The sequence below is a fragment of the Cebus imitator genome, unplaced genomic scaffold (assembly GCF_001604975.1).
Source record: "Cebus imitator isolate Cc_AM_T3 unplaced genomic scaffold, Cebus_imitator-1.0 Scaffold13, whole genome shotgun sequence".
NCBI classification, from domain to species: Eukaryota; Metazoa; Chordata; class Mammalia; order Primates; family Cebidae; genus Cebus; species Cebus imitator.
Genome location: NW_016107328.1, coordinates 3,722,000 through 3,745,357, shown reverse-complemented (window position 1 = coordinate 3,745,357; position 23,358 = coordinate 3,722,000). Strand labels below are relative to the sequence as shown.

General features: G+C 39.0%; 2 protein-coding genes across 15 annotated transcripts in view; one reads left to right on the top strand and one right to left on the bottom strand.

Annotated features, from left to right (window-relative positions):
• Positions 1-14,594, bottom strand: part of TMEM71 (transmembrane protein 71) — a 64,420-nt gene extending 49,826 nt beyond the window's left edge. The window contains exon 1 of the mRNA XM_037728468.1: positions 14,574-14,594. The gene's annotated coding sequence lies outside the window, so the exon portion shown is untranslated. The remainder of the gene's footprint in view (positions 1-14,573) is intronic.
• Positions 14,066-23,358, top strand: part of PHF20L1 (PHD finger protein 20 like 1) — a 75,854-nt gene continuing 66,561 nt past the window's right edge. For 4 of the 14 annotated variants that reach the window (XM_017500212.2, XM_037728445.1, XM_037728438.1 and 1 more), the window contains exons 1-2: positions 14,083-14,372; positions 16,503-16,622. In XM_017500212.2, coding sequence (XP_017355701.1) covers positions 16,540-16,622 — 83 coding nt within the window. In that variant the 5' untranslated portion in view covers positions 14,083-14,372; positions 16,503-16,539. Of the gene's footprint in view, positions 14,373-16,502; positions 16,623-23,358 lie in introns of all 14 variants that reach the window. The other 10 variants (XM_017500207.2, XM_017500146.2, XM_037728443.1 and 7 more) reach the window with 6 other exon arrangements.

Below are 23,358 nucleotides of genomic sequence, written 5' to 3'. Positions count from 1 at the left end.
AAAAAAGGAGTGCTTACTATGTACCAGGGACTGTTCTAAGCCCTTTCCACATATCAACACATTAATTATCATGTCAATTCCATGGGAGAGGCTCTATTATTATTCTCATTTTACAGATAAGCAAACTGAGTTTAGAGAGTTAACAACCTTGCCTAAATTCACATAGCCAGTAAGGGATGAGTAAGCAGAGCTAGGATTCAAACCCTGGTGAGAGGGTTCCAAATTTGCATTCTTAACCTATAAGTGATGAATGATCACGTCCAACGTGTTTCAGCATTTCCTACAAACTAGGCACTGCACTAAACACTATGATCTTGTTTCAACCTCACACAGCCCTAGAAAATAGGTGCAATTATAATCCACATCAGGACAGAGGCTTATAGAGTTTACATGAATCTTTCAGAATTGCCAAGGGCCAGAACTAAAGTCCAACCCCATGGCTCCCCTCTCAATCTTCTCTCTTGAGGCCCACTCACCTTCTGGTTGTTTCTAAACACGAGACACATAACTACTTCAAGATCTTTGTGGTTAGTGTTCCCTCACCCTAAGGGTCGCAGGGATTTCTTCCTCCCCTCCCTCAGCTCTTTGCTCCATTGCCTTGCTACTAAGTTGCACTCTACACCACTCCCTAGTCTCTCCCTGCTTTATCTTTTCTAAAGCACTTTTTACCAAGCAATATGTCACACAATTCATTCCTTGTAACAAGAAACATACTCTTCACCCAGGATATAAGCCTTAAAAGAGCAGAAAATATTGTCATTTTTTTTCATTTACATAGCCCCAGTATCAAGAATAGTGCTTCTCATATACTAGGTTATCAATTAATGTTGATAGAATCAACAAATAAATTAATTGCATCCAGGCAGACTTGCCTTCAGAACTCTTATTCTGCATGTTACATAAATCAATGTTTCTAAAAGCATGTTCCACAGAATGTTTAAGCCTCCACTATTAATGGAGGTGATGTGTGTGGCTGGGGGAAAAGATGAGTGTTAAATTAGGTACAAAAAGTCCTAGAAAACATAGGTCTCTGTAATAGAGGTCACTATAGAATCTTTTAAATGATATTTGGACTTGTTACTATACACAGGACACATGATCTCACCATCTGTCAGAATTATTTGCTTTGAGAATCTTTTTGTCACATATCATCTCTGAAGACCTGGGTTCCAGAGCTGTGTTGCCAACTTTCATGTGCTACGAATCACAGAGGATCCTACAGAAGTAAGGCAGTTGGAGGCAAGTATTTCATAACAGCTCCCAGGTAAAGCAAAGCTGCTAGTCTGTAAGATACTCTTTGACAGGCAGGATGCTAGATAACTCATTTTAGGAAATGCTGACATAAATTGGTGAACTTCACAAATTCAATTTTAACATACTACAAGCAATGAACAAACATGCCTGCATGCTTGCTTAAATCCCTCACGTACTCATGACCTCCCTTCCTACCCAAGCCTCATCCTGCTCTGGAACTCTGTGACCCATGAGATGGCATCACCTTCCACCCTATCACTCATGCCAGAAAACTAGGAGAAATCGTGACTCCTATCCATGCAGCTCTTGCACTTATCATCTAAGTCTCCACCTTCACTGTCTTTTCTGGGAGTCCAACTACGTCCTTCTGTTGCCTAGAATTCTGTGCCAACATGCCCAGGTCACTTGGTCTCCCTCTAATACATCCCCCAAGCCATGGCCAGAATGACCTTTCCAATAGAAAATCTTATTATGTCACTTCCCTAATTAAATCCACCAGTGCTTGCCCTTGCTCCTCTCCCCTGTCAAGTTCAAAATCATCTTCATGGCCTGCCAGGCTGGATAGGGTCTGGTCCTATTTTTCAGCCTCATCGTTCCCTCAATAGGCCCCATCTTTCTTTTAGAATTCAGCCGTACTGGCTTCCTTTCAGCTTCTCTTAGCTTTGCTCTACCTTAGTCCCTTGGAATGTGCTATTTTCTTCATCTCCCATCTCTTTCTGAAAGAGCTTTTTTTCTGAGCAGCCTCTCTGACCCTCCTAGACCAGGTTATGGATCCCATAGCTGCCTGCATTTCCCCTTCAGAGCATACATCACAATTGCAATTAATGAGCCAAGTTTCTGTCCATGTTGGTTCCTCTTGCTACACTGTGAGTTCTCAGAGAATAAGAAGAATGCTTTTCTAGTTTGCTATTATGGTTTCTATGATTAGCATAGTAGGTACTTAATAATATGCGAGTAAGATTTAATTTTTTATCATCTAAGTCTGGCTGAGGTTTATGCCACACATAGCTCAGAAGGGCCAGAAGGAAGTATATGGGCAAAAGCCTGGACAGGCTTATAATTTGGAAGGAGTTGGAAGCTAGCCAATTTATAACAGTTCTGCCAGAGGAAAAATCAACCTCCAAATCTTAGTGGCATACAGCAATAAGCTTTTATTTTCCCACTTGGTGGCTTTGTAATACGTCAACTTGGCGAAGTGAAACTACATTTCCCAGAATTCCTTTTCTGTACGCTCCTGGTTAAGACAGGCCCTAAAAAGCAACTCGTTCAAGATTTGGAAGCTGAAAGTGGAGCTGGAGATGTGTGTATTCTTGGAAGATCCACACCAGTCAGACTTTGCAGCAGCTCATACACGTTTTCACAGACCTGCTGGCTTGATGTATGGACTTGGCCCAGAGCTGCGGTCCCTGCAGATCACTTCCTTCCACCTCACAGGTCCTCGCAGAGGAGAGGGTGTGGCTCTACAGAAAGAATACCGGCTTCTATTTAGAACATACACAGCAATGAGGGTGGAGTCTCAGAGGCAGGAAAAGGCCTATGTGACTTTTGGTGATAGATCCACGTGTGTTCTAGATGGTTCTCTGTGGATTCCAGGTTTCCGTGCTCTCCTCTGCTTCCTGTTCATCTTTTGATATTGAGCAACTGTCTTGTGACTTCAGGCTCAGCACCCCTCCTAAGAAACAGCCAAACTGAGCTCATTTACCAGTGTCCATAATGGAAAAATGTTCAATTCCTATTTTACATTATTGCAATTCTGCACCATTCCTAGTGGTTCTGCTTCTCTACTTGAATCCAACACATCTTTATATTATTATTATTATTATTATTATTATTTATCTTTTGAGACAGAGTCTCACTCTGTTGCCCAGGCTGGAGTGCAGTGGCACAATCTTGGCTCACTGCGGCCTCCACTTCCCAGGTTCAAGGAATTCTCCTGCCTCAGCTTCCTGAGTAGTTGGGATTACAGGCAACCACCACTACGTCCAGCTAATTTTTGTATCTTTTAGTACAGTTGGGGTTTCATCATGTTGGCCAGGCTGGTCTTGAGCTCCTGACCTCAGGTGATCTACCCACCTCGGCCTCCCGAAGTGCTAGGATTACAGATGTGAGTCACTGCACTCTGCTGAATCTAACACATCTTGACCTGTGTTCATTGCAAGGTGGCTGTAGCTTTGCTCCTTGTGCCATCAGTCCAGGAGGCAGTACCCCTTATGGGGGACTTCACTTTCCTGTGGCAGAGGAAAGAGAACAGGAGAGCTGTGAGAAACACATAATGGCTTTTAAAGCTTTTCAGTACTGGTGTCTGAAATTCCTACCCATATTTCCTTGGTCAACGCATATTGCACGGTCAAGTTCAATGCCATCAGGATAGGGAAGTACACACTCCAGGGAGAAGCATTGTAAGTCATAGGGCAATGGGGCGGAGGCATAGCCAAAGCATATAGGTGGGGGCAGGAAAGGAAGAACTGGGAAGTGTTGTATAATTTACTACAGTCCTCCACATTGGTCACAAATACTTACATTCCTCCTTTTTACTTTAAAAAATGCTGTATTTGTCTAGGCATGGTGGCTCATGCCTATAATCCCAGAATTTTGGGAGGCTGAGGTAGGTGAATCACTTAAGCTCCGGAGTTCAAGAGCAGCATTGGCAACATGATGAAACCTCATATCTCCAAAAAGTAGGCAGGTGTGATGGCTTGAGCCTGTGGTCCCAAATACTCAGGAGGCTGAGGCCATACGATCATTTGAGCAAGGGAGGCGGAGGTTGCAATGGGCCAAGATCCCACCACTGGACTCTAGTCTGGGCAACAGAGTGAGACTCTGTCTCAGAAAAAAAAATGCTGTTTTCACTTCATCTTTCCAGAGGACATGCCAAAATCTTATTTAACCATGGCAAGAGTCTTCAAGTCCAGAATCTCATAATAATCTCTACATCAATGTGGTTTCTCTTGATATAGGGACTTCTAAAGCACCTTATCCCATATGTCCAACATTCAATACCAGAACAGAGATAGAATAACTTCCAGCAAAACTTCTCCTATTTAGAAAGAGTAATGGGGCCATTCTGAAATGTTATGATCTATTGTTACAAAAGCCTTGTACCCTGTGAATAGGGAATGCTCCTTGATACAGCTCTGATTCTGTTCCCAAGGGGTAGCCACTCAAGCAATTGTGGCTCTTATTTCCACACTCTGGAAAGTAAAAGTATTTTTTTTTCCATTACTCACCTCAGCCACCTCTGAAGATTAGAGAATATGCCTTCCTTGGGGGCTGAGCAAATCTCTCAACTTACTTTCTGCTTGTAGAAGTCTACAAAGAACTAAAACAGATTTACAAGAAAAAAACAAACAAACCCATTCAAAAGTGGGCGAAGGATATGAACAGACACTTTTCAAAAGAAGACATATATGCTGCCAACAAACATATGAAAAAATGCTCATCATCACTGGTGATTAGATAAATGCAAATCAAAACTGCATTGCGATACCATCTCACGCTGGTTAGAATGGCGATCATTAAAAAATATGGAGACAACAGATACTGGAGAGGATGCAGAGAAAAAGGAACACTTTTGCACTGTTGGTGGGAGTGTAAATTAGTTCAACCATTATGGAAGACAGTGTGGTGATTCCTCAAGAAACAGAAATCTCATTTGACCCCACAATCCCATAACTGGGTATATACCCAAAGGATTATAAATCACTCTATTATAAAGACACATGCACATGTATGTTTGTTGCAGTGCTGTTTATGATAGCAAAGACCTGGAACCAACCCAAACACTCATCAATGATAGACTGGACAAAGAAAACATGGCACATATACACCATGGAATACTATGGAGCCCTAAAAAATGATGAGTTTGTATCCTTTGTAGAGACATGGATGAATCTGGAAATCACCATTCTCAGCAAACTGACACAAGAACAGAAAACCAAACACCACATGTTTTCACTCATAGGTGGTTGATGAACAGTAAGAACACTTGGGCACAGGGAAGAGAACAACACTCACTGGGATAGGTGAGGGGGTGGAGGGGAGAGGAGGGACAGTGGGGTGAAGGGGAGGGAGAATGGGGATGGATAACACCGGGAGAAATGCCTGATGTAGGTGACAGTGGGGAGGGGAACAGCAAACCACCATGGCATGTATATACCTATGCAACAATCCTGCAGGATGCAGGATGTGCTCATGTACACCCAAGCCCAAAATATAATAACAATAAAAAAAAGAATTCAACACTCGTAGTCACATCAGGAAGATTAAAAAAAAAAGAAAGGTTAGCAAATGGAAAGATAACTTTGTAACTTTTAGTTGTCATAATCTCTTTGATACCAAACTGGCTCCTCTTTGACTATATGTTTTATTAAGACCATATTGACACCTTTTCATGCATTTGATTTCAGTTAGTTTTATCTGTCAATATTCATACTTATAATTCTTTTGAGATGTGCTTCTTTTGAGAAGTACTCTTTGTTTTTAAATTGCTAGCACCTTGAATTTATTGGACAACCAGTTGGTTAGGCATCTTTCCTGTGTCATGTAAATAATTAATGGCCACATCTTCGAAGAACTTTCAAACTGTTTGGCTTTATGAGAACTGCCAGATTATGTTGGTCCGTATGAGTTGTGATGAAATTGTGAGATTATAATGACACTAAGGAGTTATGTTACTTATAGGTAATATAGGGGTAGGGGTGGGGATTATATACACAAATATTTTGAGAATATGATAATTAAATTATAAGTGATCCACTAAAAAAGAACATATAAATCAGAAATGGCAAACCAGAATAGATTTGGATTTATTTAAACTGGCTTATTTCAATTCCCTTGTAATAACACTGGAATAGTTCATGTCCAAATAGTGATAGAAGAATGAGATTTCTAATGATTTGTCCTGCTTTCTAGAATCTACAGTTTCTACATAGTTAAATTCACTGCAGTACTTTCATTATTTGCCTTTAGATTTGATTTTCTTATAATTGATGTTCTCAAACTTCCTTTCATCACAAATATTTACATTCCTTCCTTTTACTTTAAAAAATGCTGTATTCCAAATCACACTGCCATGTGTGTACCTATGCAACAATCTTGCATGTTCTTCACATGTACCCCAAAACCTAAAATGCAATAAAATAAATAAATGGGGAAAAAACAATGCTGTATTCAGCCAGGCATGCTATCCACACCTATAATCCCAGCACACTGGGAGGCCAAGGCAGGCATATCATTTGCTGCTAATGTGTCTTTTAGGATTTATAGAATATTTCCTGCAACTAGAATTCCTGTCTCTCAAAAATGCTATAGATATATCCCTACTGTTTGCTCAGGGTTCAGCTTCAATTGCAGTATTTTTGTTTGTTTGAGAAAGAGAGACAGAGATGGCGAGGGACAGATTATGAAATGGGGTGCAGAGGAGGCAGATCGAGAGACACTGATTAGATAGTGAAATTCTACAATAAAGTCTTAATACGAGCTTACATTCTGGGCAGCAAGAACAGTGTCTTATTCATCTCTGTAATCTCCAGCAGCAAATGCAGGGCTTGACACAGTATGTCCTCAGCAAATGTGTGTTTTCATGGAATCATAGTAAAACTGGGACTATTCTTAAAAATTACGATAATTAGTACATGGTTCCCTGAAAAAGATGAGAAAGGAACATTAGGAAGCACCTGCCAATTGTATATCAATTATCATTTACCAAACATAATTTCTATTTCATTTATTCTTCATTACAACTCCACAAAGTAGGTTTAAAATTTTAATTTCCATGTGAAGAAGAGCAAATCAGAGAAGTATCTAGTCCCAAACATATTTGTAATGTGTCAGGCCTAACATACAATTCCTGGTCTCATTCCAGATCCCTGGATCTTATATGGTTTATTATTTTAAGTTGTTGTTTAAAAAACAATAGCAAAATGCAAGTTAATGGACTGATTTCCTTCAAATCGACAGTCTCCTATTACCTTCAAGATAACATAGTTATAAAAAAAATAGGAGAAAAAGAAAGAAAACCAAAGGGTGTTTCTCATCCTAGTGAAACCGGTTCTGCTGAATGTTTTGCAAAAATACAAAACAGGAAGTAATCCGATACTCGACCACAAGGGTGTGTTGCCTCAATGCTTTTACTAAGGCAAACCACGAGCTGTGCAATGCTTGTGCTGACAAATTATCTGCCCCTGCCCTACTCCTCTCCCTCCTGCAGAAGGGGTATTATTTCATTTGAATGTCCACAATTACCTTGGAGATATTGTTATTGTTTTTTGGTCCTGGCCAAGAGGCCAGCATTTAGACAAATTGTGAGTGACTGGAGCCCAAATGCTGACCCTGCACATTCTTACACACTAAGACTTTCAAGGTATCGAAGTTACCTGTTTCCATGTTTGTCTACTTGTCTACATTGTTAAATGCCTTAAGATCAGGAATTAAGCTTACCTGAAACTAGTGCTCCCTGAAACTAGTGCTGTGTGCTTGGCACATCACAGATGTTCAATAAATGCATGTGGAAAAGAAATGTTAGTAGAATATTTTCATTTGTCAGTTCTTGAAACTATGAAGAACTATAAGGCACTAATAATTATAAAGTCTACGTAGAACTCTTATTTGAAGCTTACTCATCCTTCAAGGGAATTTTTTTTAGATGGCGTTTCGCTTTTGTTGCCCAAGCCGGAGTGCAATACATATTTTGAATGTCTCTTCCTCTATGCTGTCCTTCCTGATTTGTCAAGTGCGAATGACCATATCCAATAGTAGCTTTGTTTTAAGTTGATTTATATTTAGCTTTATACTGTGTTTGGCTGTTTCTATATACATCTCTGCAACATGGCAAGTCAACTTTGAATGGGTACCCAGTTTTATTTTTCTTCTTGTTCCCTTACTCTACTTCACCCAGTCTCTAGCATTAGAAAAGAATTCAAAAAGAGTCTGAGTGATATGAACTGAATGTGTGTCTCCTTGTCCCCCAAATTAATATATTGAAGCCCTAATCCCCAATGCAATGGTACTTGGAAGTGGGGCTTTTGGTAAGTAACTACATAATGAAGGTTGAGTCTTCATGAATGGGATTAGTCCCTTAGAAAAGACAAGTGAGATGATCTCTCACTGTCATGTAAGGACACAGTGAGAAGGCAGCCAGCTGCAAATCAGGAAGAATCCCAGGCACCAAATCAATCGGCACCTTGATCTTGAACTTCCCAGTCTCTAGAACTGTTAGGAATAAATTTCTGTTGTTTTGGCTACCAAGTCTATGGTATTTTTTAAATAGCAGCCCAAACTAAGGCATTAAGTGATTAAACAAATAATGACAAATGAATGCACATAAGTAAATGAATAATGCATGCTTCACATATGCTGTCTGCCATATTTGAGGATGTCACCGAATTGCTGCTAGGTCTGTTCTCAGTGAACACAATGATCACTAAGAGAGTTAAAAATATTCACTCATGGTGACTGTTAATTTATGTAGTTGCTGTGTTCTGTTGCTCACCCTCTCCTCCCCTAGTTTTAACAATCCACAGAAACGGGGATTGTATGTTACAGAGACTCTCTCTAAAATCAAAGACTTACAGAATTAGGAATATGAATGTTAGGCCAATCTCTCACTAGATTTGCCTCTCAGTTGGCTTGGTTTTCTAACTTTGCAAACCAGGAAGAGGCTGGTCAGCTTGGTTGGATGGCTGTAAATTGCAATCTGGAGTTACCATTGTGTTGAATATCAGTTATTTTTGCTGTCTCTATTTCGGTCTTTTTCTTTTAAGTAACAGCACCCAAATTTTGCATTAAAGAACCCAGTCATCCTCACCACTTAGTCCATTAGGTTTGGACCAGTCTTCACACTTAGCCTGCCTGCTTAGGCTTTGGAACCCAGTTTAAGCCAAATCAGTACAAATCATCCCCAAGGCCATCATGCTTGGTTCAGGTTTAGGCACCTAACTTAATTTAGGCCAGTGAGAGAAAGACTTCTAGGATTTATTTTTATGGTCACCAGGATGCTGTCATGTCTTAAGCTGTTGGGAATTGGGATGTGGATCCCCAGAATCAAGCTAACCCTTAGGAAATAGAGTGGAAGAAGTTATAGTTTTTCACTAAATCAAACTGACCCAGAGGGCAGACTTATCCCTTATCTTCTATTAATTCCCCAACCTGAAAAATTCCCTTTATGCTTACACATAAAATTTTCACTAAATCTTCTGTCATGTGCGACGAAAAAGAATCCCCACGCACTGCAGGTGTGAATTTTTCATGTATGTATGAATTGTTCAGGGTAGCTTGCTAAAACACAGATTTCCAATGCCTAAACCTAAGATATAAATCAGGGCCCAGGAACTTGCATTTTACCAAACAGTGTTCCATTTTAACAGACTGCCTTGTTAAAGCAGTGCCCCTAAGCTGCATGCACATCTGTGTAATGCAGATAACTGGCAGACCAAATCTTGAGAAATACTGATATAGCTAATGCAAGAGACACTAGTAAACAATGATAAAAATCTGGGAAGGTGCAAAAGTATCACACAGCAGCAGGAAGCAAAGGCCATCCTTTGTCCTGAATCAGAAATGGGAAAATATTTTGAGCTGTCAAGGGTGGATTCCATATCCAGTGCAGGGCTATTTATAATATCTTTACTAATTTCTCATAATTATTTCTTCCTGCTTTCTGTGGGATGATTATATATCTCAGTTTGTCTAGAAATGTCCAGGATCCACCTGTCATTCTGGGGTAATTATTAATAGCATTTCCTTCCATTTTCAAAAGTGTTTAGGGTTGGATGATAAATTTTATGGTCACTCTCTTGCTTCATGGTAATCTGCACACAAAAAAAGAGTTCTTTGTCTCTCTTGTTGTATTTGCTGAAATAGTCATACGTATTTTTTCTATTTCATGACCCTGAGTGGCAGAGACTTTAATATCTTAGAATCATTACTGCCAAGCCTAAAAGTTTTAAAAATCTCAGAAATCCATGTGGCTCTGAGTAACATGTAAACTTAGTAACATATAAACTTACAGATATATGAATATATACACAATATATGTATATATACATATGTTATAAAGTAATACATACTACTTTAATATTCTTTATTTTTATTAAAATAAATTGTATTATTATTTACTTTAATAATATATACTTTAATAATTTTTAAAAATTTTATTTGTGTATACAAACATGTTTAAAATGATTTGGAACACCCTATCATCCTTAGAGTTGGCTCATTCTAAGAAAGTGGAATATAAACCTGCAAATCACATTGAGGAATACATTAGAGATGTGAAAGAATGCTGTAGGAACTATGGAAGAGATGACATCTCTGCCAATTTATACATGGCCTAGAGGTCCTATTGTCAGGGATTAATTCTGGAACAACTATAACTTCTGGTCAGTTGATAAAGGGTTACGGTGACAGAGAAAAGAGAAGTGAGTGTTTTGGCAGGTGAGGGAAGTGATGGCAGTGCTCTTTTCAAAGTTTTTTAATGCACCTGGAATGGAGAGATTTGACAGAGGTTATCTATCACAGTGGTTTAAGTTTCTACTAAACTAACCTTAAAAAGAAAAGCAACAACCTTGAATTGCTTTGATTTTCTTACTAATGCTAATTATAAATATTCAGTAAACACACAAAAAATTACTTTCTTGTGTTTTATTTGTAATCAAGGAGTATCTGGTATTAAGTAGTACCTTTTTTCTACCTTAAAATAGGTATACGTTTGTTAAATATTCCAGGAGACACTATGGTTCCATATTCATGCTTTTCATGTTGGAGGAATTTAGTTCAGTGATTTCTGCCTAACAACTGTTGTTTCAAGATAATTTGCCCACTGCTTGTTTGGTTCTGCTCAAACACAGCTGTAAGTTCTTTCTTTCTATATTTGGAGATGGAGTGACTGATGGTTGGGCATCAACCATCTGGAAGAGGGTGTGTTGGGTGGAAGAGAGGAAAAGGGACAGAGCAATGCATAGCTTCACAACATGGCTGGGGAGTCAGTACAAGAGTTTTGTATATTCTGTATCCCTTCCCTGATCCTGACCTCTTGACACTATATGGTTAAAAGAGGAAATTCCTACATAAGTTTTTTGTCAGTTTTATCAGGCTTAATGCCTCCCTTTTAGAATAAACATTATGTTCACACTCTCCACTTTCTGAAAACTAATTCATAAATAACATAAAAGCTATACATATATACTTAAAATTATGACAATGATAATATAAAAACACATTTTATGAAAATAATTCATACAAATAATATATATTTCAATACATAATGTTCAGCCATGTCTCACAGAGACATATAATGGAGTAGTTAAGTGCTTGCATGTAAATTTAGATTTACTCTAAATGTAGCAGTTACAAAACCAGACTGACACAGGTGCATTCTATCAGTGCCTCAAATACTATGAGTAATTAGCCATTGGTGGCATGATATTTTAAAATGAGATAGACTCTTGGTAATGTTCAAAAAAAAGGACAGTGTTTCCTTACCTTACATAGCTGCTTCATTCCTGGAAAATTTAATGTGTATTAAAACCTTTCAAAAATACATATATGTGAAATGCAGTTCTAGGCGCAGGTTTTTCACCTACATGAATGTCTGGAAGGACATCCAGGAAGTCATGCATGACCTGGGGCAATTCTTCAAGGTATGGGACTGCACTGTACATTTTAGGATGTCTAGCAGCCTTGGTTCCTGATATTAGTAGCAGTGCCCTGCCCCAAACCTGAGACAATTAAATAGTAGCAGTGCCCTGCCCCAAACCTGAGACAACTAAAATACCATCCTCCATTTCCAAAGTGCCCTCTCTCGGGGATGGTATTAACTCCACAGAGGACTACTAAGCCTGTACAATCTACTCGAGCCAGAAATCATTTAAATAAGACCTTATTTCTATTTTTTTCTTTCAAGTGTTATTATTGGAAGACCCATCATCAAGTTCCAATTAAAATGGAACAATCATCTTTTCAGGGCGGATTCTCAACAAATAGTTGGGAGAATGGACAGAATCTATGTTATTGTTTATGTATGCATTTTATTTAAATTGCAAACAATCTCAAATTTTTAGTGGTGTATAATAATAGATATTTATTTTTTCTCACTTAGTAGTTTGTGATTCAGCAGGGGTTCTGCCAGAGTTCAGAAAGATTTAACTCTAGGCTGATCATCAGAAACTTGATTACTGGTACTGCCACAGATGTGGGAGAAAAGTTTCCTTATTTTGAACATCATTAGCAATTTTCGATACAAAGTACTTAGTAAAAGAGTTTTACTTGAAGTTAGAACTTTAGCTGCAAGGGACACTGGAAACATGAGATTCTGATTTTTTCATCTTATTTAGTGGGAAGTTGGTTCTGCATCCAAGATTCATAAGGTGGATGTATCATTTAGTTTGGGTACGATTATGCCATGTAACAAATAATTCAGCTCCCAAATCTCCATAGCTTAAAATAATAATTATTTGTTTTTTTCCTTATGTGACACAGTAGTTGTAGATTGTCAGTGAGGCCTGGGCTCATGATAACCTGTCTAGAACCTGGATTGCTAGAGCAGCTATCACCTCAAACACTGCTATTCAGTGTGCCAGAGAGAGAAAACTTGGTGAGCTAGTGTTAAAAATTACCAGCTGGGCATGACAAATCCCACTGCTAATTACATTTTATCGGCCAAAGCAAATCAAATAGCCAAGGTGGAAAGTATAATCCTGTCATGTCCTAAAGGAGATGCTACAAGTATATGGTGTTCTGAACTAACGACAACCATGATGAGAAATTTCCCAAACATGGAAACAGGATTCAGATGCTGGACAACCAAAAAACAAGATACCCAAGTCCGCTAGAGACTGCCTTATTTATATCGTTTCCATGTATAACCATGCTCAGTCGATATAGCTCAGTAGCTGCTAGTGACATAGTGGTGCTGAATGAATGTTTGTTGAATAAAAAACAGAATATGATTGTTTAATTTACCAAATCTTACTATAACTGAAGCTTAAAGAGAGTTACTTTGCTATTTAACTCTACACTATGAAGCAAGATAAATATGTGTCATTTGTATGCAATGTTGCCCTTGAAAGCCAGAGTGGTACAGTGGAAAGGAAGACAAAAAAGATGTTTCGTCTCAATATTACTTTGAATGTGTCCACTCATTGCTTTTTCCCCACCGCAGGGATACTGTTTCCTGTGCTTAGCAGAGTTTGGGACAGTAGGTATTCAGTAAAAGCAGTTCTGCTATCATTAGCTGTGTAGTCCTGGGGAAGTCATATCAAAGTAGCCATAGGTTAAGGTTATTCAGCTGTGCCCAAGCGCAGGCATGCACACACATCTTAGCAACATTCGTCTTTGTATTGTAAAGATCTCCAAGACTGGAAAGCGATACAATTGTACAATTGTGATTGTCATGTGACATATCTGCAGCCTAGTGTCTACCACAAAGTATCCATTCAAGGCAGGCTTATTGATTTTTTAACAGTAACCATGCTCGATTCTTGATGTGGAATGGGGTGGGTATCTAAGAAAGCATGTAGTGCATTTCAAAAAGTTTGCCGAGAGTCCTGGGTAGAGGGTTTTGGGGACGTGGTTCCCAACGAATCAAAAATAACAAGCAATGCCCTTCGTCCTCAAATCTCAAAGGTCAAACACTTCACAACTACCAGTCGGCACCGAGAGCTCGCGTTCCTTCCTTCGCTAACCAGGGCCCCGCCCGCGAGCGGTCGGCTAACGACCGCAAAGCCCCGCCTCCCACGGCGTCCCGCCAATCGGCTGCGCGGCCCGGGCCCAACCCTCGCGGGTCACGTGACAAGGCCAGGCCCGCTTCCGGCACGTCGCGGGCGGCTGACGTCGCCGGGGTCCGGCGTCGCGTCAGGGCTGGCCGGCGGCGGAGGCGGTGGCGGCGGCGGCGGCAGCGGCGATGGCAGTCGACCCAGAGCGAGCTTGAGGGCTCGGACCCAGCTCCCTCCTGCGAAACCCTGGGCCGTTCCGGCGCTGCGGCCCCAACTCGCTCCGCTCCTGCTCCCTCCCCGGCCGCTGCCTGGGCGGAGGCGGAGGCAGAGGCCCGGGCTGGCCGCCCTTCTCGTGCCCCAGCTCTGCCCCGGACGGCCCGGCTGCTGTGCAGAGAGGAGGCCGAGTCGGTAAGAGGCGGCGGCGGCTGGGCCTGGAGTCCACCTGGCCCCCGTCGGGCCGCCCGGGACGCCCCCATTCTGGTGTCTCTCTCCGGCCCGCTCCCCTCCCGCCTCCCTCCCCGTAACTCGCCGGCCCTATTGTCTGGGCGCCGCCGCTCCCTCTTCCCCTCCCTTCCTTCCCCCCTGCCGAGGGCCGGACGACTGTCAAACCTGGAGGCTTCTCCAGCTCCCTGCCAGCCCGATCTCAGCCTTTCCTGCTTGTGTCTTGCCGCCCCCTCCCTGTCTGGCCTCACCTCCTCACCTTTTTTGGCCTCGCGGTCATTCTCTGACCATTGCTTTACATCGTCCGTCTGTGTGTCTTCTTGCTCATTTCTTCTTCCCTCTCACTTGTCATCTTTCAAAACTTCCACTGTCCTATTTCTTGCCAATCTTTACCCCTTTCCTTTCTGTTTTTACTCCTCTCCGTGCTGTCTGCCTTCTTTTTGCTTCAAGTTTTACTCCCAGTAGACTGTCTTACTTTATAAAAGTTCCTTAATTCAAATCCCCCTTCATCTTTCCCTCTTCTACCCTAAGACAAAGGAAAATCTTGGTTATCCTGGTACTTCATCCCTGTCACTGGGGGATTATACTTATTCAGTCCATCACTTAATTATGAGCTCTAAGTTTGATCCTGGAAGATGTTAGTGTACCTGGTGAACCACCCCTTACTGTATTCTTCCTGTGACGGACAGCAGAAAAGGCTGATTCGATTTCTACACAAACATTTTAAGTAACTGCCTTACATGTTGCGGACTAACAAGACCTCTATTAAAAATATTCATACATTTGTTCTTTTGCATCAACTACACCCTGGCCAAGCTCCCTGTTAACTTTTTAATGCCTTAATATTTGCTCATGCCATGCCAGGAGGATATGCACTCTCCCTCTCCAAACATGAGTATTCAAGTTTGAGTTCGCATATTTTCATGGCCAGTGTTGGTGCTATTTTTCCTGTTACCTATCAGATTATTTCAAAGAGAAAAGAAGGAGCAGTTGGAATTTTATGTTTGCTGTTCTGTCTGTTATGAATTGTGGCCAAACCGTTATAAAAAATGACAATTGTGTGTGTTTCCTTTTTTCTTTTTAAACTGTAGGGAGCATAGTCATTAGTCATCTTAAATATCAAAGAACATCTTAGGGATCTCTCCTTGCCCCTAATAACAATCAGCTTACATTCCTAATTATGAGTTATGTTTTGACTAGGCTGTCTCAAAATGTATTCATATTCCTCATGTACCCATTAGTGAAAAAGAGGCCACCTCAAATGTGCTCGGTGGCCAGTGTGGCCCAAAATGTAGTAGTTTGCATGTGAATGATCTAGACATACATAGGTACTCCTTTGCAGTTTTTGTTCTTGCGTTACAACCACTTTTATTATCAATGTGGACACTGTCTATATTGAAATATAGTAGAAATACTCAGAGTTAACAAAAGCATGTTATTATTGCTTGTTGAATATGAAGTATAAGAAAGCAGTTTCTTTTGTAACACTATGTATTAAAGTATTGAATTATGTGCTACCAACGTGGGAGATCATGGATAGTGAAAACTCCGAATCCGAGGAGGAATTAGTGGTATCTTCACTGGCAGAGGAGTGTGTCTAATGTTTCCTCCATCTTTGTGTGCTGTAGGGCCTTATCTAGTGTTTTGTATTATGAGGCACTCAACAAATATTTGTTGAAATTAAAAACTTGATTTTGTTCTCAAGAATTGCAGTAGTCATATTCCAGAACACTCAGCCATCTTAATTTTTCAAAGGCAGGAAAGCATTTTCAGCTGTCCCTGTGGAGAATTTTCTTGGGTAGCTTCAAGCTAAAATATAAAGTGTTTTTTGCTATTGACAAGTTTTAGCCCATGTATTCGTTCTTTTCAGATAGTTTTCTTTGTTCTCTTTCATAAGTCATTATCAAGATTGCAGGTTGCACAGTACTTTATTAGAGATTTTGGTAATCCTTCACATTTCTTAAAAATTTGGCAAGTATTTTATCTTCTCATGTATTGTTTCAGAAAGTCTGTTTAATTTTAATTTTACCTGTTCCCTTATACTCTACTTCCTATGCATTTTCTGCATTGGAATCTAACTTTTTTCTTTCTCTTGAGGTAGTGAAAAGAGAATACTGAAGAATAGGATCTCAAGATGAGTAAAAAGCCCCCAAATCGCCCTGGAATCACTTTTGAGATTGGTGCTCGTTTGGAGGCACTGGACTACTTACAAAAATGGTATGGAAAATATAGAATTTTCACCTAAAGCACAATATCTGTAGCCTTACATATGTTAATTAAGACAGTGAATTCCACTGATGGTAGCGGAAACATCAGTGTATTCACATTTTGATTACACATGTACATTGTTTTTTAGTCCTACTCTTTAGGCTTTGTAGGTTTAGCATTTAGAAACTATTTTTAGTCAGAGTTATTTAGTACAATCATTTTCAGTGTTTGAGAAATGAAAATAATTGTCTAGAGTGTGAGGTTTATGGAGAATACCAGTTCCCCTGTATACCTTACATGAGTTGTATTGGTGGAAGTAGAGAGAGGAGTAATCCAGAGAACCAACTTCTTAAGTTTTGGATAAATTTTGATGTAAGTCTGTATTTTTGGTCTGTCAGTGGTAGTCTTTCAAACTACAGAGTATATTAATGGTTAGCATAGGATTTTTTAAAAATGATTTTACTTTAAGTGCTGGGGTACCTGTGCAGATTTTGCAGGATTGTTACATAGGTATACACATGCCATGGTGGTTTGCTGCCTCCATCCCCCGTCATCTACATTAGGTATTTCTCCTAATGTTATCCCTCCCCAGTCTCCCCACCCCTTGTGATCCCTCCCCTAGCCCCCAACCCCCAACAGACCCCACTGTGTGATGTTCCCCTCCCTGTGTTCATGTGTTCTCACTGTTCAACACCCACTTATGAGTGAGAACATAGAAAAGCATTTTTTTGTGGTGAACACTTTCAAAAACATCTCCACTATTCATTATCCAACCTAAAACCAAAATCACATCGAAGTTTCTATTTTCCCTGGAGGTCCGTAACCTAAAGGCAGGTTGTTACTGTCTTCATTGCAAAATAGGCTGTCCTTTCAGAACTTGTGTGTCTCCCCCTATTCTGGCCATTGTGGTAAGTGGTAAATTTAAACACCTCCCATCGTATCTTTTATACAGTAGTTAAGAAAAGTTGGAGAATTGGTACAAAACTACCATCTGGAAAGGCGAGAAGGGTAAGCCACACACAGGGGTCCCTGGGCCAGAGCAGGAATTAGTGTGGTTCTCTTTCTCCTAAGGAGTGTGTTCCTCATTTGGCTTAACTGACACTTTGTTCTGCTGTCTTGGCAGATGTCTTTTTGTTGCCATTCTCTGGTTCTTCACCTGAGAGGGACATTAGAGGGTTTCCACTTCTGGGAGGGATGCTGCCTTTGCTCCTCCTGAAGCCCATTTATTTTGATGCAAGCCCTGGTTTAGCAGTTCCTAGACTCTCCCAGAATTTTAAATGTTTTCTCATTTAAAACCATAGTGGGCATTTTGTAGATGTACTTTTGATTGATTTGCATTAAGTCAACTTCCTGAGTTGGTAATGGCAGGCAGAGAAATCTTGTTTAGTCATGGTATTTGACTATATAGATCAGGCTGGTGTTTCTCTCTCTTAACATCTGGTCTTAGAGGTTGGCATGTATCTCTGACCCCAGCTTAATGGCCTCTTGTCTTGAGCCCTGCTTTAGGACAGTTTGAAGCTACAATTTGAGATGAGGAGGTTAATTGTCACTGTCAGTAGGTGGAGAATGTACGTGATAGTTCCCAGGAGGCGTTTGGGAAGCGCCTGGGAATTAGACAGTAGCATCTCTCCTTGTAGTGACAGTCAGATTATCTCCAGACATTGCCAGATGACAGCTGGAATGAGGGCGAGTGGCAGCAAAAAATGCTCCTGTTGAGAACCTCAGCATTAGACTATGCAACAAAAAATGCTAGTTGAGGCAGCAGTTGGCTATCTTGGTTCGCATTTGACCAAGAGAAGCTTTTTACTCCAAAGGCATACTGTTGAATCTCTGTGTGATACAAGAGTATAGGAAATAATACTTGTTACTTCTTCAATGTTACCCTTAAGTGGTTTATGGATTTTTCAGTTACTGGCTTTGTGAATTAGTTAATTCATATTAATATATTCTCTTAGGCTTCCCAACTGACAGTGTTGCAGTTGAACTAGCTTCCAGTTTTGGAGAAACGCATATATTAGTTCTGTCAGTAATATTCAGGGATAGTAATATAACTTTGATATTAGTGAGATATTTTGGTAATGAAACATTTTCTAATTTAGGAGCTATTAAATTTATGATCCAGTAGTTCAAAAGACTACAAAAAAGAACTCTTAAAACCTTGCTTGAGGCCAGGCACAGTGGCTCATGCCTGTAATCCCAGCACTTTGGGAGGCTAAGGTGGGTGGATCACCTGAGGTCAGGAGTTCGAGAACAGCCTAAACAATATGGTGAAACGCTGTGTTTACTAAAAAATACAAGAATTAGCCAGGCATGGTGGCGGGCACCTGTAATCTCAGCTACACGGGAGGCTGAAGTAGGAAAATTACTTGAACCTGGGAGGTAGAGGTTGCAGTGAGCCAAGATCACTGCAAATAAATATCTCACTAATATCGAAGTTATATTACTATCCCTGAAAATTACTGACAGAACTAATTATGCATTTCTCCAAAACTGGAAGCTAGTTCAACTGCAACACTGTCAGTTGGGAAACCTAAGAGAATATATTAATATGAATTAACTAATTCTCAAAGCTAGTAACTTAAAAATCCATAAACCACTTAAGGGTAACATTGAAGAAGTAACATTGCGCTGTAGCCTGGGTGAGCCACAGAGCAAGACTACACCATCTCAAACAAAAGGAAAAAAACAAAAAGAAACCATGCTTGAATGTACCTTGAGAGTATTCTGTTTTTAGAGTACTTAGGATTTCAGAGAACAAATGAAAGTTGTATCTTCTTGCCACAAAATTCGTATGTGCTTACTAGATAATGTCATGCAAATGTACTCACTGATAAAGCTTACATTTAGTTTTAATGACCTTGGTAATAATAGTCTCTTTAATGGAAATAAGCATTAGCGAGAATAACCACATATTATCACTGACACTTGTTATCAGTTTTATTTTTATAAGCTCATTTATATAAAGATTTTGGTACTCTGTTTCAGATGGCTTCTTAATTAAAAAAGAATTGAGAATATTGTATATATGTATTCTAGGTAATTTACAAAAATAATTTCTTTAATGTGATTTTACTTATTAACTACAGTAGTTTCAAGAACTAGTTAGGCTGGGATGCCCCTTAGATTTAGGTGGTTTGCTATTTGACAACTATTTAATTAATGAGATGTATTGAATTTTATATGGGACGCAAAAGATTTATGAGATTAGTGTTCTTAACAGATTTTATTTCTAAATGGGATTATAAACTTAATTGTTCATGTTATGCCATATGTAAATGATCATTTTATATTTCATGGAAATTCTATACATTTTTGCATTAATATTAAGTAACATTATAGGATTATTTGATTGATGAGAAACTGACATTCTTGTGAGAAGCAAAATATTATAGTTAATCATTGAAAATATACGGAAATTCTTTTCTCCCTCTTCCCCCACTCTTCTCTCTTTCCCTTCTTTCATATTCTATTTTTTGCATCCATATTGAATGCTTAGTCTTCCAAATTTATTCAATTCTCTTTGAAAAGTATTGAGTCATCTTTGAGATAAATGTAGTTTCAACTATTATAGGCATTGGATAGGGAGGAGCAGGAATGCAAATCTTGCTTACTGTCTCTATACTCAAAACATTTACAATAAGCAGCATATTAATTAGAAACTAACTTATCACATGTTGATAAATTACCTTTTGGAGAGAAGTGCAAAAGGAAAATGGTGCTAGTGAAGAAACCAAAATGCCTATTAGTTTTTCTTTTTTTTTTTTTTTTTTTTGTTTGAATATTTTTTTTTTTTTTTTTTTTTTTTTTCCCAGTTCTGTGAGGAAGGTTAATGGTAGCTTGATGGGGATAGCATTTGCTCTGTTGCCCAGGCTGGAGTGCAGTGGCATGATCTTGGCTCACTACAGCCTCTAGCTCCTGGGCTCAAGCTATCCCCTCACCTCAGCCTCTTGAATAACTAGAACTATAGCTGGGCACCACAAGTCTGGGCTAATTAAAAAAAAAACAAAAACAAAAAAAACACTTTTTTTGTAGAGATGAAGTGTCACTGTATTGCCCAGGCTGGTCTGGAATCCCTGGGCTCAAATGATCTTCCCACCTCAGCCTCCCAAAGCACAGTCCTGGCTGGTTTCTCATATTTAAAAAAGGAAAATAGTTTTTTGTATGTGTCTAGACATAAAAGGATAAACTCTAAATTTAGTAGGTAGAAATAATCTGAAGTTAAGCTCTCACTTTTAGCTTTGGGTAGATTTGATTTAATAGGAAGACTCAGTCTGTTTCTCAGGAATTATTGCTTGAACAAACCATATTACATAATTCTTAAAGATCAGAAAGATACCTTATCCTTGAAAATACATTGTACCTTTTTAAGTAGTGATTTATTTTTATTTTCAAATTAACTGTAACTACATTGGCGGCTTATTTACCAGTGCTAATGAATGCAGGCCCTGAGGAGCCATCGAGAGGTCAGTCATCTTAGTCCCAGTATTTGCTTTTTCATACTTGGGTCTCTCCTACACTGACCAAATCTAACTCCTGAGTAATGTGGGCTGTTTTATTTTTTAAAATATTATAGCTTTGCAATATTTTTAAAACATTTTCTTTTAACTTTTTTTTTTTTTTTTGATAGGGAGTCTCACTCTGTTGCCAGGCCGGAGTGCAGTGGCATGATCTCAGCTCACTGCAACCTCCGCTTCCTGGATTCAAGCAATTCTCCTGCCTCAGCCTCCCGGGTAGCTGACACTACAGGTGTGCACCACCAATCCCAGCTAGTTTTTGTATTTTTAGTAGAGACAGGGTTTCACCACGTTGGCCAAATGGTCTCGATCTCTTGACCTCGTGATCTGCCTCGGCCTCCCAAAGTGCTGGCATTACAGGTGTGACCCACTGCGCCCGGCGTTTTGTTTTAACTTTTTCAATCATTTGCATAAAGACTTTAACATGCTAATGTTTACAGCTAACATAGTCAATCATTTTTTATCTTTTTTTAATCATATTTTTCATACCAAACTCTGTGCATCCAAACCTTGATACTGAGTTTTATAACCTCTTGAAGGTAGTAACATCATAAGAATAAAAATGAGTATAGGTGTGTTGATACAGAAGTGTATTTGGGGAAGGAGAAAGTTCAGAGTCGAGGTTATGTTGGAGACACTGTAAGCCGGTGGGTTTAAATTCAGACTGTTACTAATCCTGTACATATGGGTAGGTCCTTTAGGTTTTCTTAGCAGGAAAATGGAAGCAGTGTTACTGGCTTTTATTTAGAGGTTGGTTTTTAAGGTTCAAATAAATTTATGTGTTTCTTTAAATTCTGCAGATTGGCACATAATCATAAAGCATTGAGGTAAACGCAAAAGGAGAGGGAGAATAGAAAAGTCTTTGGGGATCTGAAGAGTTAAGTGATTGAATTTTTTGATGTAGCTTTAGTTGACAGGAGAATGGCTTGGAATCATAGAAGGCAAAACATCACTGCAACAAGCTGATGATCTTTTTTCCTTTTTTTTTTTTTTTTTTTTTTTTTTTTTTTTTTTTTGTGTGTGTGGAGAAAGGGGTCTCCATGTTGCCCAGGTTGGTCTCGAACTCATGGGCTCAAGTCCTTTCGTCTGTCTTGTCCTTCTGAAGTTGTAGACAGACTTTTTGAAGTGTTAATAAAATCCTCACGTTTCCACAGAGTTTTACAAAGTTTGCTTGCAAATACTGAAACATCTGATCATTCTGAATATTGTTTAGTAGGAAAAGTGATAAAATCACACTGGTGTTGACTACTGATTTAACTCCTATTTTCTGATTGAAATTAAAATAGTTATTCTACAGTAAATGATTGTTACAAAAACACAAGAGATTAAATAATATGCTCTGCTGTTAATCTTAAAATAAATTTGAAATACAGAGTCAGTTTAAAACATTCAGATGAGTTATGCTCCTCTGACTATTTTGGAACATTTCTATTTAATTCTCTTCTGGATCTAAAAAAATGGAAAATGTAAGATTAAAAAATATGGAGATTTCTTCAAGTATCAGAGTTTAATAGAACAGTATAAATTTGAATTGGCAAATGCTGTTTTCACACATTTGAGGTTTTTGAACTGTACAGAACATTTGCAAATGTGAGTTTTAAGATGTTCATGACAGGATAGGAGAATTAAGGAAGTTTACATTGTAGCAAGTACAAATAACTTTTTAATCTAAATAAAAATACATATTTTCTGAATAAAAAGTTACTTTTTTCTCTGATTAGATTTAACTATTCAAAGGAAAACACTACTAGAGATAAGTTGTATAATCTATATTTAGAGTAGGAGAATGTTTCTGAAATGTAACATGTAGATCAAATATAGTATTGTAGGAACATTAGGTGAATACTATAAAAATAGAGGTTCTTTTACTAATATTAAAATGCATGCAGTTTTTGTCTTTTTGTAATTTGGGATTCTTTAAGTTTGTCTAAACATGGAAAGTAATGATTATTATTTTGAGTCACTGCCTTTGAAAACCAATGCCATCTGGAGACTCAGAAAAAATGTACAGTTATAGTTGTATATGTACACCAAAATAAATGAATTATATCCTGTGGTCATCAGTTTATAGAAAACTTATACATGACCTCCTGATTAAGGACCCTTCTTGCAAAGAATTCAGTTGAAATCTGTAATTTGTTTAAAAGTTCTTAGATAATTTACATTTAGATAGTCACAAGTTTTAAATCTTATAGTCAAAGTGAATCATCCAGTTTAATTATCAAGCAGGT